At 39.1% G+C, this 13,028-nt stretch overlaps 2 protein-coding genes across 4 annotated transcripts in view; one reads left to right on the top strand and one right to left on the bottom strand.

Moving 5' to 3' along the window:
- dcp1b (decapping mRNA 1B) overlaps positions 1-2,738 on the bottom strand; it is a 20,032-nt gene extending 17,294 nt beyond the window's left edge. Inside the window, exons 1-3 of one of the 3 annotated variants that reach the window (XM_088406336.1) lie at positions 2,329-2,738; positions 1,949-1,989; positions 1,327-1,454 (exon numbers count right to left, since the gene is read on the bottom strand). In XM_088406336.1, coding sequence (XP_088262462.1) covers positions 1,327-1,454; positions 1,949-1,989; positions 2,329-2,523 — 364 coding nt within the window. In that variant the 5' untranslated portion in view covers positions 2,524-2,738. The remainder of the gene's footprint in view (positions 1-1,326; positions 1,455-1,948; positions 1,990-2,328) is intronic. The other 2 variants (XM_088406339.1, XM_088406338.1) reach the window with 2 other exon arrangements.
- A 7,169-nt stretch (positions 2,739-9,907) lies between these two features.
- LOC148405803 (voltage-dependent L-type calcium channel subunit alpha-1C-like) overlaps positions 9,908-13,028 on the top strand; it is a 147,427-nt gene continuing 144,306 nt past the window's right edge. The window contains exon 1 of the mRNA XM_088406335.1: positions 9,908-10,687. Within this exon, the coding sequence (XP_088262461.1) occupies positions 10,630-10,687 (58 nt within the window). The 5' untranslated portion in view covers positions 9,908-10,629. The remainder of the gene's footprint in view (positions 10,688-13,028) is intronic.

The raw sequence follows: 13,028 nt of genomic DNA, 5'->3' as shown, positions 1-13,028 counted from the left end.
CAGACGAGAGCAGGTTCAACCTGAGCACCTGTGATAGATGTCAAAGAGTCTGGAGAAGACAAGGAGAACGTTATGCTGCCTGCGAGGTCGTTCAACATGACAGGTTTGGTGGTGGGTCAGTGATGGTCTGGGGAGGCATATCCATGGAGGGAGGCCCAGACCTCTACTGCCTAGGAAATGGTGCTTTGACTGCCATAAGGTATCGAGACGAAATCTTTGAACCCATTGTCAAACCCTACGCTGGTGCAGTAGGTCCTGGTTTCCTCCTAATGCACGACAATGCCCAGTTTCATGTGGCAAGAGAGGAATTGAAACAATTGAATGGCCTTCACGATCCCCTGATTTAAACCCAATAGAACATCTCTGGGACATTATGTTTCGGTCCATTAGGTGTTACCAGGTTGCTCTCTTCAGACTGTACAACAGCTCAGGGATGCATATCAGGGACACATATCTGGGAGGAAATGCCACAAGACACCATCCGTCGTCTCATTAGGAGCATGCCAGGACGTTGTCAAGCATGCATACAAGCTCATGGAGTCCACACAAGATACTGAAAAGCATTTTGAGTTGCAGAAATGAAGTTTTGGAAAAAATGGATGAGCCTGTCACATCTTCATTTCATTTTGATTTTATGGTGTCTACTCTTTTGAGCCCTCTGTAGGCTGAAAACCTATATTTCCATGAAAAGACTTGGCATCCTTTTGTTCCTAAGACACTGCCCTGTCATATATATGCATGTATGTATGTGTGTATAAGTATCTACAATTATGCTAACATTTAGGGTCGGAGTCCATGAGTTGCTTCATGTTCAAATTAACTTGCTGCAAAATTGAAAGGGAAAATGCCAACTTGGAGCTGTAAAATATTTTATTTATACATAATTTTATTTTATCGCTTTCTACATGTTTAGAATATATAATTGAGCATATATATATATATATATATATATATATATATATATATATATATATATATATATATATATATATATATATATATATATATATATTAGTGTCTAATTTGCTTGAGTGAGCAAGGCAGGAAGGAAGGTTGCGCACGTGTTTGCATTATATTAGATGTATCTAATCTCTGCCGGCCGCCACGAGAGAGCTGACAAGCTCTTGCCTCGCCACCACACTCCATGACGCAACTCAGAAGTCTCTGCTGATAAAAAGCTACTCCATAGATGGAGATGCAGTTTATCCTATCTGTGGCAGCTATCTTGGCACAATAGTACGCAGGATGTCATGTTTTTTTTTTATTTCTATATATTATTTTCCCCATAATTCTATAACATGCCATTTGTTTGCTTGTCACTCTTACGCCGTGCATTGCGGTAGAGCAAAAAGGGCTCCTGCAGTTGGAAATCAAGATCTTTGGTAATGGGCTCGATCAGGTTCTCCATGCTGAGTCTGTTCATGATGGTGAAGGCGTGTGTTGGAGAAGCTAGCCTAAAAAAAAAAATATATATATTATTTTAAACATTTAAGTTTAACTCTATAAGTACTAAATAATAATTCTAATTTCTAATTCCTTTAGACACTCAAATACTTTTTTAAATTGTTTATCATTGTGTATTAAGTAGTACATTGGATTGAATGTCTGGGCTCTTAAAAACATGAAATCACATTTTGGGACTAAATGAGAGACACGTTTTTTTATAATTGACAATGCTAATTCTTAAATTATGGGAATAATAATGGCTTCAGGCTAATGTCAGCCTTGATGTAACGTATAGGACATCAAATGATAAAGAAGTAGTAGGTGCTATTCAGTGGCATACTGGGGAAATAATCATCTGTGTCATGATTGGTTTTAGTTTTGGAGGTCTCTATACTCAGTGATCACTCATTTCAGTATTGAAACATCTCGAGCAAGAAGTTGTTTTTTTCTTCAAGTCCTACATTGTCATTTTTTTTTTAATGAGAGATGAGTTAGGGCAAACCTTGTGTAAATGAATAGAGTGCCTTCAACTTCAGTCTTTTCCTGAAAAACATTCATTTGAAATAAACTTTATTATGGCTTGTCACATTCACAGAAAAATCAATAGATTCATCATAATTTCATTGTGAGCAGCGATTTAGCAAGGGAGGAAAACATCTTTAAATCAAACCAAAACTGGATGAAAGACACCGATGGGCACAACTGAAGCAGTTAGTCGAAAATTTTTAAAATAATTTCGTAGGACCGTTGAGTATTACAACGTCACGATTGCGTAATGAAAAACAATGCATATGTGACTAAATTCACAAAACGGTCTCCGATTGCGCACGCTAGCATGCTAAGCTAAGTTAGCAAAGTCCATTTCACTAAGATTTAGCTTACCCACTCATTGGTTTTGTTGTTGAACGTGTAGAGAGCCACCTGGCTGGCCACGTCCACGATGTTCTTAATGCATCGGTCGTGTCTCTGCAAAGCGGCCAGGCTGATGTCCAGCACTTTAGCACTCAGACCTCCGCCGCTGTCGGCACTATTAGCCCTCATTGTTCCCATTGGAGACTTAAGCTCGCTGGTTAGCATCAGCGGTTGAAATAGGGAAAAGACTAAATAAGAGCAAAAATGACAGTAAATCTAACGCAAAGCGAGGAATTATCTCGCCGGTTGGTTGAACAGCGCTAAATGGATAAGTAGAATGTTTTCCAGTTACGATTTATATGATCTGGTTTAACGTCAACGAGGAAACTGTAAACAAACAGGCGTGAGAAATCGAGATGCAACACCCACGAGCAATCAAGCCAGAAAAATCGATTGAAAATGTCTTTTCCACAATGTATATTTTATGCTACAAAACGGCACACTCATTGGTCTGAATTGGGGCGGGTAAACGTGTGTTGGAAGTGTTATTATTGCATTATTGTTTTATATTATTGTGTCAAGGCGATATGTAATTCCTCTTTTTTATTCCGTCCGTTTTTTATGTGAAGTCTTTCGCCTTCACACACGTTATTCCTCTTTTTTATTACGCCCGTTTTTTGACGCGATTCAAATCATTTCCAGTTCATCCGATTCACACATTCCAATTTCATATTATTCCACTTATTTGTGAGACGTGTGCTTCCATTTTTTCTCGTTCCAATTATTTACAGTTTTCCCACAATTCCCTGTTTACCACCCCAAAAATCCCATTGACAATACTGGGTGATTTTACACTTAATGTTGACAGCTTTCACCCCATCATTCCAGTAATTCATTATTTCCAATATTTCCCAATAATTCCATAGTTTTTTACCATTTCAATAATTCACAATTCATTACCAATGGGAGGGCTTCCCATTCATTCCCAATAGGAGATTTAACATTTCATATTAAGGGCTTTCCCATTTCATATTCACAACATTTGACTCATTCATATCGCCTTATGGATCATTCCCATTATACCCACACAGTTTCCACTTTTTTCAGCTTTTCCCTTGTAACGTTTAAATTATTTATCTATATGTAACCGGCGAATTTACACTCCCCCTCGTTGTTTTTTATTTAAATAAGTCGCATCTACATGAAACTGCTTGCTGGTATTTCAAATTAGTGTACATCCATGCCAAGTCGCCAGGCTACCGTAGTTTCGCAAATCCTGTCCAGTCGTGCGATGACCAAATCCTGGAAGCTGGTCACCCGTGACTACGAAACCGGAGGCTTGGACAAATCTCCGCTTTGGCTGAAGGTTTTGAAACATTCGGCTTTGATTTAAGAAAAAAAAAAGGCCGGCCATGTATAGCAAATAGGGCAAAATGGAGATATTTACTGCCCATTTGCAAAAACCCCGTCTAGGTGTAGACAAGGCCTTAGTCTATTGAAAATGGCTTCAACTTTATATGCTAAAGATGTTTTTTTCCAATGCCATACACTCCCTTTCACCTATTAATTGACGTTTTTGCCATTGGGATACCCACACAATTTACACTTTTTCTGTTTTTACCCAGTGTCTTCTATATTATTTGGCCTATTCAAACTGTTCAAATTTTATATGTTAAATATTGTTCTTTCTATTGCCATTCACTTCCTTTCACTCATTAATTTAATTTTTTTTTTGCAATTCGAATACCAACACAATTTCCACATTTTTCAGTTTTTCCCTTGTATTTTTTACATTATTTTTCCTTCTTAACCATTCCTACTTTATTTATTAAAATACGTTCCCTCAGATGACTATTTTTGGTTCTGTGACGTTACTTTATTGGCAGACGCTAAAGATATATATATATATATATATATATATATATATATATATATATATATATATATATATATATATATATATATATATATATATATATATATATATATATATATATATATATATATATATATAAGTGATATGGAAACAAAATAATGACGGAATAATGATTGTAATACTGTACATCCAATATGTACACACATTGAAAATCATATTTCAATATTAAGTACATCTTTAGATGCATAGGTAGTGATAATCATATACATATGGTAAAATTGATTGTCAGTTTTATACTATGATTTGTGGAATGTTTTGTCTCTCTTGATAAATGCTTACAGTCCCAATAAAAGCCACTAGAGAGAAGTGTAAAACGACCTGTTTAGTGTATTTTCATGAGTTAGTCTGGCTGATTCTGCAAAATTTGAACCTGACTGATGTCCTCACATGTTTGATAGTTCAGTTGAACACATGGATGCACTGCTTTCTAAAAACATTTTTAAATTGCACGACAGCGCCTGTGCACATATTATGTGGGGTAAAAATTATTTTTACAGTCAGTATGTCAATGTAGCCTATGCGCTTCACAAGTAGCTTGAAAATGATTGCTGTGTTTTGCACCAGAGGCCTATTTGTCTACTCCTTCCATTTACTTTTGTGTTTCAAGATAAACATGTCCATTTGCGCATGTTTTCCAATGATGAGTCTAACGAGGCATCTGTCAGCCAATCAATACTATCAATACTTTGCGATCGGCTCCAAGTAACGATGGCCTTGGGAGCAAAGTGAAGTGCAAGCCAGACTCAGGAGGGCGTGTAACTGTTCTCTGCACTAAAAGCACTGACATGACACTTTGGACACACACACACACGCACACACAGACTGTATCACATTAATATGTGACGTCTTCTTGGAAGCGCTTGATCGATGGCGACTTTTATGGAATTCATTTATTCTATTTAGAGAGAAGTCATCGGGAGGATGTGGGTTTAATTCAAAGTGTGTGTGCAGGCAGACACAATTTCCAAACTCTATGGTGGCGGTCGTGGTGGTAATGAGCCAAAGTGATTAAAGGATACATTACCTGTCCAGAAAGGTGGCCTAATGGAGGTATTCCTTGTTTTGTTTTTTTTTGTTTTTTTGCTTTCTCTTCAAGGATTTCACCCTTGACTGCATGGGATTGTGGCAAATCATTGTTTGTCTGTGCCGTTTTTCCCACAGAGCGGCCCATCTTTACCAAAGTGTGTACAAATATAGAACAACGATTCAATGCGCAGGCCGGATTACAGGGAATTGTTGTGTGTGTGCACGTTCAAGTCCCTCGGGTGTGAGTGTCTGTTCCCACGATTTGCCCTCTGTCCCTATTTCCTTCCTCCTCTTGGCCTTCATAAACTCAATTATTAAAAAAAAAAAAAAGTCTGCACGCCTCTGGTCAGATGCCAGGTTTTGGGGATGTAAAAAAATAAATAAATAAAATCTTTCCCCTGTTAACTGATTTAACGCCAAAGTGGTGGTTTTTAAATATTGTGCAACTCAATTGAATTTGTTGGATTTTTTTTTCAAAAAGAGAAAGCAAACATGAACTCTTGCAGTGTTTTTGCAAAACTATGCATGCACTCATCAGTTAGATGTAGCTGCATTTATTTAACCCCCCTTTTTTTGGGGGGGGTGGGGGTGGACGAACATTCTAAAAATGCGGAAATAGCAAAGGTAACTACGCTGTATATTTAGATATTTAAGAAATTGAAATAGAAATATATATTATGTCATTAAGGTATTATGACTTTTGAAGACTTTTGCATTATGGGAGTCCAGGTTAGGCCAATCATGGAAGTGATTAAAAGGCTTGCAAATGTTATTAAATGGCCGCTCGCGCTACCCAGTGGTTTTGGGGTGTCAACACAAAAATGTCTATTGCGCCCTGTTCGCAAGTTGCCGTTGAAGGGATTAATGCATAAATCGGGGGAAATGCATGATAAAACATTGTGTTTTCAATATGTACAAAATTGACAATATTTCCAATTTTGAATGGCAGTAAATGGGCTCGACATGGGCTAAATTTGACACCTATAGGTTGTACCTTTCGACCTCCTGTTGGCGAGCCTTTAGAAGGGATATCGTGGCATATTGAAAGTTCTCATGTTTTGACAATCTATGCAAAATTTTAGCCTCACAGTGTTTTTTGTATACTTTTCCTTTGATATAACACAGCAAAAATATCAAAAAGCCTAAGCTGGGTCAAAATTTCCCCCAGGGTTTGAAGTGCCTCTTTTGTTCTAGTATTCATTTGTTGACATTTTGTTTGCTACTAAACCAGTGGTTCTCTCAAAATCTGCGATAAATAAATAAATAAATGGGAACCTCGCCACTTTTCGAGAATGGCCTTCCAAAACACATAATAGAAACTTTCGTGACTATTCGGCTGTAGTTTGAAAAGGTGTATTTGGCCCAAACAAACTGCCCTTCCGCAAAAGAACACCTTACCTACTGTACAATAAAATTTTTGGTAGCAGCATCATATTTTGGGGCTGTTTTTTTTCAGCTAGCAATAAGGTCTAAATAATGTGGGGGGAATGATAAACAACACTTCAATATCACAGGTAGAAGGCAAAAACAAAAAAAGTCAAGAAAATCCTACCAGAAAAAAGTTATTAGTTGAGAATTTGGGTTAATCGTGTCACGTTCTATCAGATTTGTTGGGGTTTTTAGGGTTGTGTGTTTCAGTTATAGGTTCTCTGTGTTTCCCGTCTGTGTTTCCGTCTGTTGTCACTGTAATTAGCCTCACCTGTCACCCGTGTGTTCCAGCCTAGTGTTTCCACCAGTCAGTTTTCCCCGCCCCCTGCTGTTCCCAGGCGTCTTGCGTCTTAATTAATTCTGTTAGTATTTAAGCCCCAGTGTTTTGCCCCGTCCCTTGTCGGGTCATTGTACGTCTTCCCCCCGCTGTCCTGCCTCGTGCTGCCCTGCCCCTATCCTTCCCGTGCTGCCTCCCGTTCCTTATTGCCCCAGCAAGTTTCAGTTTAGCGTTTTTGTTTGTACTTTGTATTTTTTGGTTCTTTCAACCTTGCCTGTGTTTGCCATTAAATCGACCTCATTTAAGCCTTACCCCAGTCTGTCCTGCATTTTATTGGTTCCATCTTTCCCACGTCCCACACCTCCTCAAGCTGCCATGCCCAACCATGACAAATCGGAAGAACTTTAAATAGTTACAGGTGTGTTCTGACTTCCATTTCACATTTGAATGCCATTTGTTGATTCTGGACACAATCACAATCCAATTATGACATGTGCACACTTTTGCAAGCATTTCATTTAAGTGTTTTTATTTCCACTTTTGAAAAGATGGAAAAAACTTTTGAAAAGATGGAAAAAAATATCAATATGTGTGTTTTACCTTCTCAGTTGAACAGGGGAGTGTAGAGTTTTTTTTTTTTTTTAAATCTGCCTCAGCTTTTATTTTAGCACCACCTGTTGCTCTTGCATAAACTCGGTAGACCTTTGAGTGGTTAAAAGTAACTCAATTTGAGCATCTAAAGCACCTATGTATATTTTTAAACATATATCGATTCGTGGTGGAAAATCTTTATCCTATTACAGGGCGGTGGGAGCGTATTGTGGATTATGACACGGAATTAAATGAATATATTGTAAGTGTGGCGCTCAGATCAACTCCAGATCACAGCATCGCCCACACCGAGATTGACTTCATGCCGCTAACGCACTGTGAAGTCAAATTCAGTGTCAAAGGCAATCATAAGAATATTATGGGGTGGCCGGCACTATAATTACTATTTGAACTTGCCCAGCACCTCTTCATACACTATACTCCTCCGTGCTTTTCCTGCTTCTCACAGGTGCTCAAAAGCTTTGAAAAAAAAATGCACACAAATTAGATTTGAGTGGATTTGACTCAACCAAGCTGGTTTCTCTCATTCAGTTCAGAGCTGATGACTTCATTTCATTAATATATTAGCTCAAATATGGAGCCATGTCACCAGAAAATTACTTTGGGCGCCTCAGAGGGAGGCAAGACACGTTTGTTCCTGGCCATTGAGAAAGATGACGAAATGCTGGGCGGTCGTGAGAGTATATTGAAAAAAAAACATGGTAATTAAATTGTCAGTTATAGGCAGGATTTTATTCACTCTGCACAGGGTCGGGGTTTAATAATCTGAATCTGGCTCTTAATGGGTGGATCAATCCAAATATTGTTAATATTGACATCAATAATAGTGTTGATATTGATCGCTATCAGTCTCATGAGATTGATACTTGAGTTGACTAAACTGAAAACATTTACTGGAATGTTTACAGACAACATTTGCACACCCCCAAAGCACACACACACACATACACAATTTCCGCGGTGACTGCAGATAAGATAATTATCTATTAAAAAAATTGTATGAGTATACCTAAAACTGTATCCTTTTTAATATTTCCAGAAGAAAAACACAATATAAATAAACATTCAACAAATGGTAAATTTGACTCATAAATGTTGACTTTTATGCTTGTTCCTTAGGGTCCTCTGCGCCCCCCGCCTCCTTGATATCGCCTCAATATTAATACAATAGTGAAAGCACTCTCCCACAAAATAAAGTTTTTAGGCAGCCATCTTTGTGACCCCGCGCGCCGACCAAGAGCAGACCAGCATCTTAGTGACCCGTGACGCCGACCAATAGTAGACCTTGTATCTTAGGGAGTTGTGACGCTGACCAATAGCGGACCAGTATTGTAGTGATGTAAGCAGTGATGCGTGTAGTGACATATGAGCGCGTTGCCCGTAGTAGACTCACGCGCACACAGACCACCATGTTTGAGAAGAGAAGTTTTTTTTTATTTTTATTTTTTCAATGTCCTAAGGGGGAAAAAAATGGTGTCAAGAGGGGACTAAAAACCTTCACGATCCACATCAAAAAACGTATGGCAGGGACGTCGTAAACTGGGGATCCAGTGTGTGTGTGTGTATATATATATATATATATATATATATATATATATATATATATATATATATATATATATATATATATATATATATATATATATATATATATATATATATCAAATGTATGTTTGTGTTTTTTAATATGTATAGTACTTACTGTATTTATATCTGTGTTTATATATGTATAGATGTAATATATACTACCAGTATATGTGTGTGTTTACATGTATATAGTTACAGTATGTGTATCTACAGTATAGAAAAAAAAATCACACGCGCTGGATAACAAATATTTCAGTATCATTGACCACTAATTTGTACTTCAGCCAGGCTGGGGAAAAGAGCTTCCTCGTGTTTTTGCTTGCTATGGAAAGCTGAGTAGAAGCAAAGACGTAAACACGGACACACTCTTAAGAAAACCGAAAACGCAGCGACTACATGGTTTGAACTTTAAATGGGATTAGTGCACGATACAAATCTTTGCAACTATACACATTTTTAAATGACAATTCCTCGCCGCGCATCTCCCAAACAATCTCTTATGCCGAGTTTTTTTTTTTTTTTTTTTTTTTTACACGAACACACATCTGGAAACAGTCAGTGTGTGTGAGGAGAGGAGGAGGATGGGGCTTCTCTCTATATCGCTCTTGCTTGGTCCTTTCTCTCTCTCTCTCTCTCTCTCTCTCTCTCTCTCTCTCTCTCTCTCTCTCTCTCTCTCTCTCTCTCTCTCTCTCTCTCTCTCTCTCGCTCATACTGTGTTTGACTGCAGAGCTGCAGGGGCAGCAGAGGAAGACGAGCGAGCCCAAACTCCAGTCCACTCACACATACTCACACATACACACGAATAAGCGACAGAGACCATCATGGATTGGATCGGGACGCCAGAGGAGCTCGGATGAGAACAGGACTTGACAGCCTGTTTTGCGCGCGTTGCTCGTGGATTTCTCTGCGTGGATTTAACCCTTTGGGAGATTTTAACCCTGCAATGGAATATTTGCACTCTTGTCATTTTCCAATCCTCCTCCTCCTCCTCCTCCAGCAGCGAGGATGCCAAGCAGCGATGCGTCTTTTGCGCACTTCCACTGACAGCGCCCGAGCTCCTTTAAAGCGTTGAGGAAAAAACAAGAAAAAAGAAAAGGGAGAATAAAAAGAAGAAAGGAGAGGATTGAACGCGCTGTTGCTTTTTATGCTCGTCGCCTAGGGCCCGGATGTACCGAGGGATGCGCCGGTGCGTTTTGCCGACCGGTTCCGCCGACAGATCCCTCTTTTTTCTCGCCTTCACCTCCATCATGGGGATTAGGTAATATTCACTCCATCCGAAGACACCCCCCTCCCCCTGAGCCAGCAAGCAAAGGGAATATCCACAAGCTGTCACCCTCCCTCCCCACCTTTCCACCCCCTTTTTATTTATTTCATCATTATTTTTTTTAATTTTTTTTTTTGGAGGGGGGCCACCCCCCCTCTTCTTCAATCCATTCACACATAGGGAGAAGCCTGGACTACATTTATGGTAAATGAAAGCAAAAACATGTACATCCCGGAGGACACTCTTGAGAACCATCAAGGTATGTGATTGATTTTCAGACTAAACTGTCTTGTGAGGGGAAGGGGGTGGGGGAAACCTGGGAACTTCAGGGTGAGGCTTTTTTTAATGCACACATGTGGCGTCATGGGTGGGCGTACAGGTCAGTCAACAGGCTGCTGGGGGGAGCGGCGGAAAAGAGGGATGTGTGTGTGTGTGCGCGCGTGTGTGTGTGTGTGTGTGTGGGGGGGGGGGGGGGGGGCACGTTATACCAGCCACAAGTGTTTTAGGGATCAGCTTGACGTGACGTAGCGAGGAAAGGGTCTGTTTGCACTGCGCAGTATTAACGCGGCGCCTCCTTCCACCCACGTTGCGGTGAGCAAAAAAAAAGAAGAAAAAAAGAGCCCAAGGCAGAGACGCTTTCATTCTCCTCAGCGTTATCATCGGTTTCTTCACGCGCCTCGTCGTCATCGTGGGAGCCTTACCTCCCTGTCTTACATGGCGACAGGTTCCATAGCAACAGGGGATGAGGAGAGTGCTCCCGAGTGTGTCTGTGTGTGTGTGCGTGTGTATGTGTGTTTGCATCTGTGTCGCAGTGAGACTCACTCAACAGCTGATCATACATGATCATCGATTCCACCACGCAAGCAGCACGTATGTGAGGCGTGTGTCATACTGCAGTCTCATTGAAGACCCTGGATGACTTTTTGGACCCTCAAGACTCATAAATATCTTCAACTTTTTTTTGTAACCTTCACTGTAAGAGAAGTATAATGACAGCTGTTGTAGTAGGAGGAAAGGTAAACTTTTCTTACAAATAGTTTCGGTGTAGTCAAGTAAAAATTCACATTTTACAGTTAATAGAACTTAAGGTTTCTGCTGTGCAGTAATTGTGGTGTACAATATGATGCAATGGTCTACATGTCTACTGAGTTCTGCATCCCCAGACCACCCGGTTACAGTAAAAAAAAAAAAAAAAAAAATCGAGTGGCCTTCTTTTAAGGGCAGCCTAATTAAACGTGTACAATAATCACAGTGCCCTGCACTTTCGTGCAATATTTTGACCATTTTTGGGTCATTTTCATGTGCACCATTCTCACAGCATTTTAACCAGTAGATGTCATGATTAACCCCAACATGTTGTCACCAAATGGGTGAAATTTCAGTTCTCGAGTGTATTCTTTCTATACTGTCATTTTGATGTGAAATTCCTTTAACATAAATGGATAGAATATACTGCACAAGGGTTAATTCAACAGTTCTTAAAAAGGGGTGTGAGTACCAGCTTGAGTTATTTCAGTGTTTCTCAAATAGTGGGGCGGGCCCCCTCGGGGGTGCAGATGACCCCAGAGAAAAGGATTTGGTTTTGCTAAATGGGCCGGACCAATACAATCATGCTATATTTTTATATAACTTCAAAACAACATTTTTAAATGGATTCTTTTTTTATTACTGTCCAAAATAGTAAAAGCACACAATCACCATTAATCATAAAACATTAACATTACTAGAAATCATAAAATTTTCAAGTTAAAAAATCTGCTCATTTTTATACTTTACAATATCATCTCGCAGGCCAGATCAAACCCATTTAAGGGCCAGAACCAGCCCACAGGCCAAATATTTGACACCACTTGGCTTCAACAAATCGTTTAACAGTTGTAGAAAGTTTTTTTTTTCTTTTTAGTATTGCTTTTTCCTCATGTCAGTGTTTAAAAGGATACAGTTTTAGGTATACTTATGCAATTTTTATAGATTAGAATCTTTATGGTCAGCATGGCAAGTGGGGGGGGGTGTTTTCTCTTTGGGGGGGTGCAAAATATAATTGAGAAGCAATGGGATATGTAAAGGCAATTGAGTAATTGAGATTTTAACTGCTACAGTACATCACCCGACAGGCACTGTATAGTTTTTAAATTAAGAGCAAATGAATTGGACCATAAAACAACGTATTGTGAAATTTTGTGACTCCTTTGCCGCCTGTAAGCTTTATATGAATGTAACTTGTTGCATCTTGATATTCTACGCCTGTGAGATGAATGGGTGATCTTGGCTAAGGAAGTGCTTCTGGGTAGACTTTATTTCAACTGTTTTGTGAATTATTTTTGTGTCCATAAAAAGTCCTTGAGTTTATGGAGGCAAAAACAGAAGTTTGTATCATTGTTCAATAAAGTCAGTCTCTTTTGCTGTAATTCATTATTAAATCTTTAAAGGGGAGGTCAAGTAAAAATATTCTTCACAATAGTAAACCAAACACAGCATTTTGAATGATATTAAGCAAGTAATTTGTGACATGGCAATTTTGCTTTGGGATGCCACTTGTTGACTGAAAATGGCATGACAACGCCTAATAGCTTATCTTGTGAATGTTACATAACCAAATC

The sequence above is a fragment of the Hippichthys cyanospilos genome, chromosome 22 (assembly GCF_059441005.1).
Source record: "Hippichthys cyanospilos isolate Australia breed blue-spotted pipefish chromosome 22, RoL_Hcya_1.0, whole genome shotgun sequence".
In the NCBI taxonomy this organism is placed as follows: Eukaryota; Metazoa; Chordata; class Actinopteri; order Syngnathiformes; family Syngnathidae; genus Hippichthys; species Hippichthys cyanospilos.
This window is presented reverse-complemented; position numbering and strand designations above follow the sequence as displayed.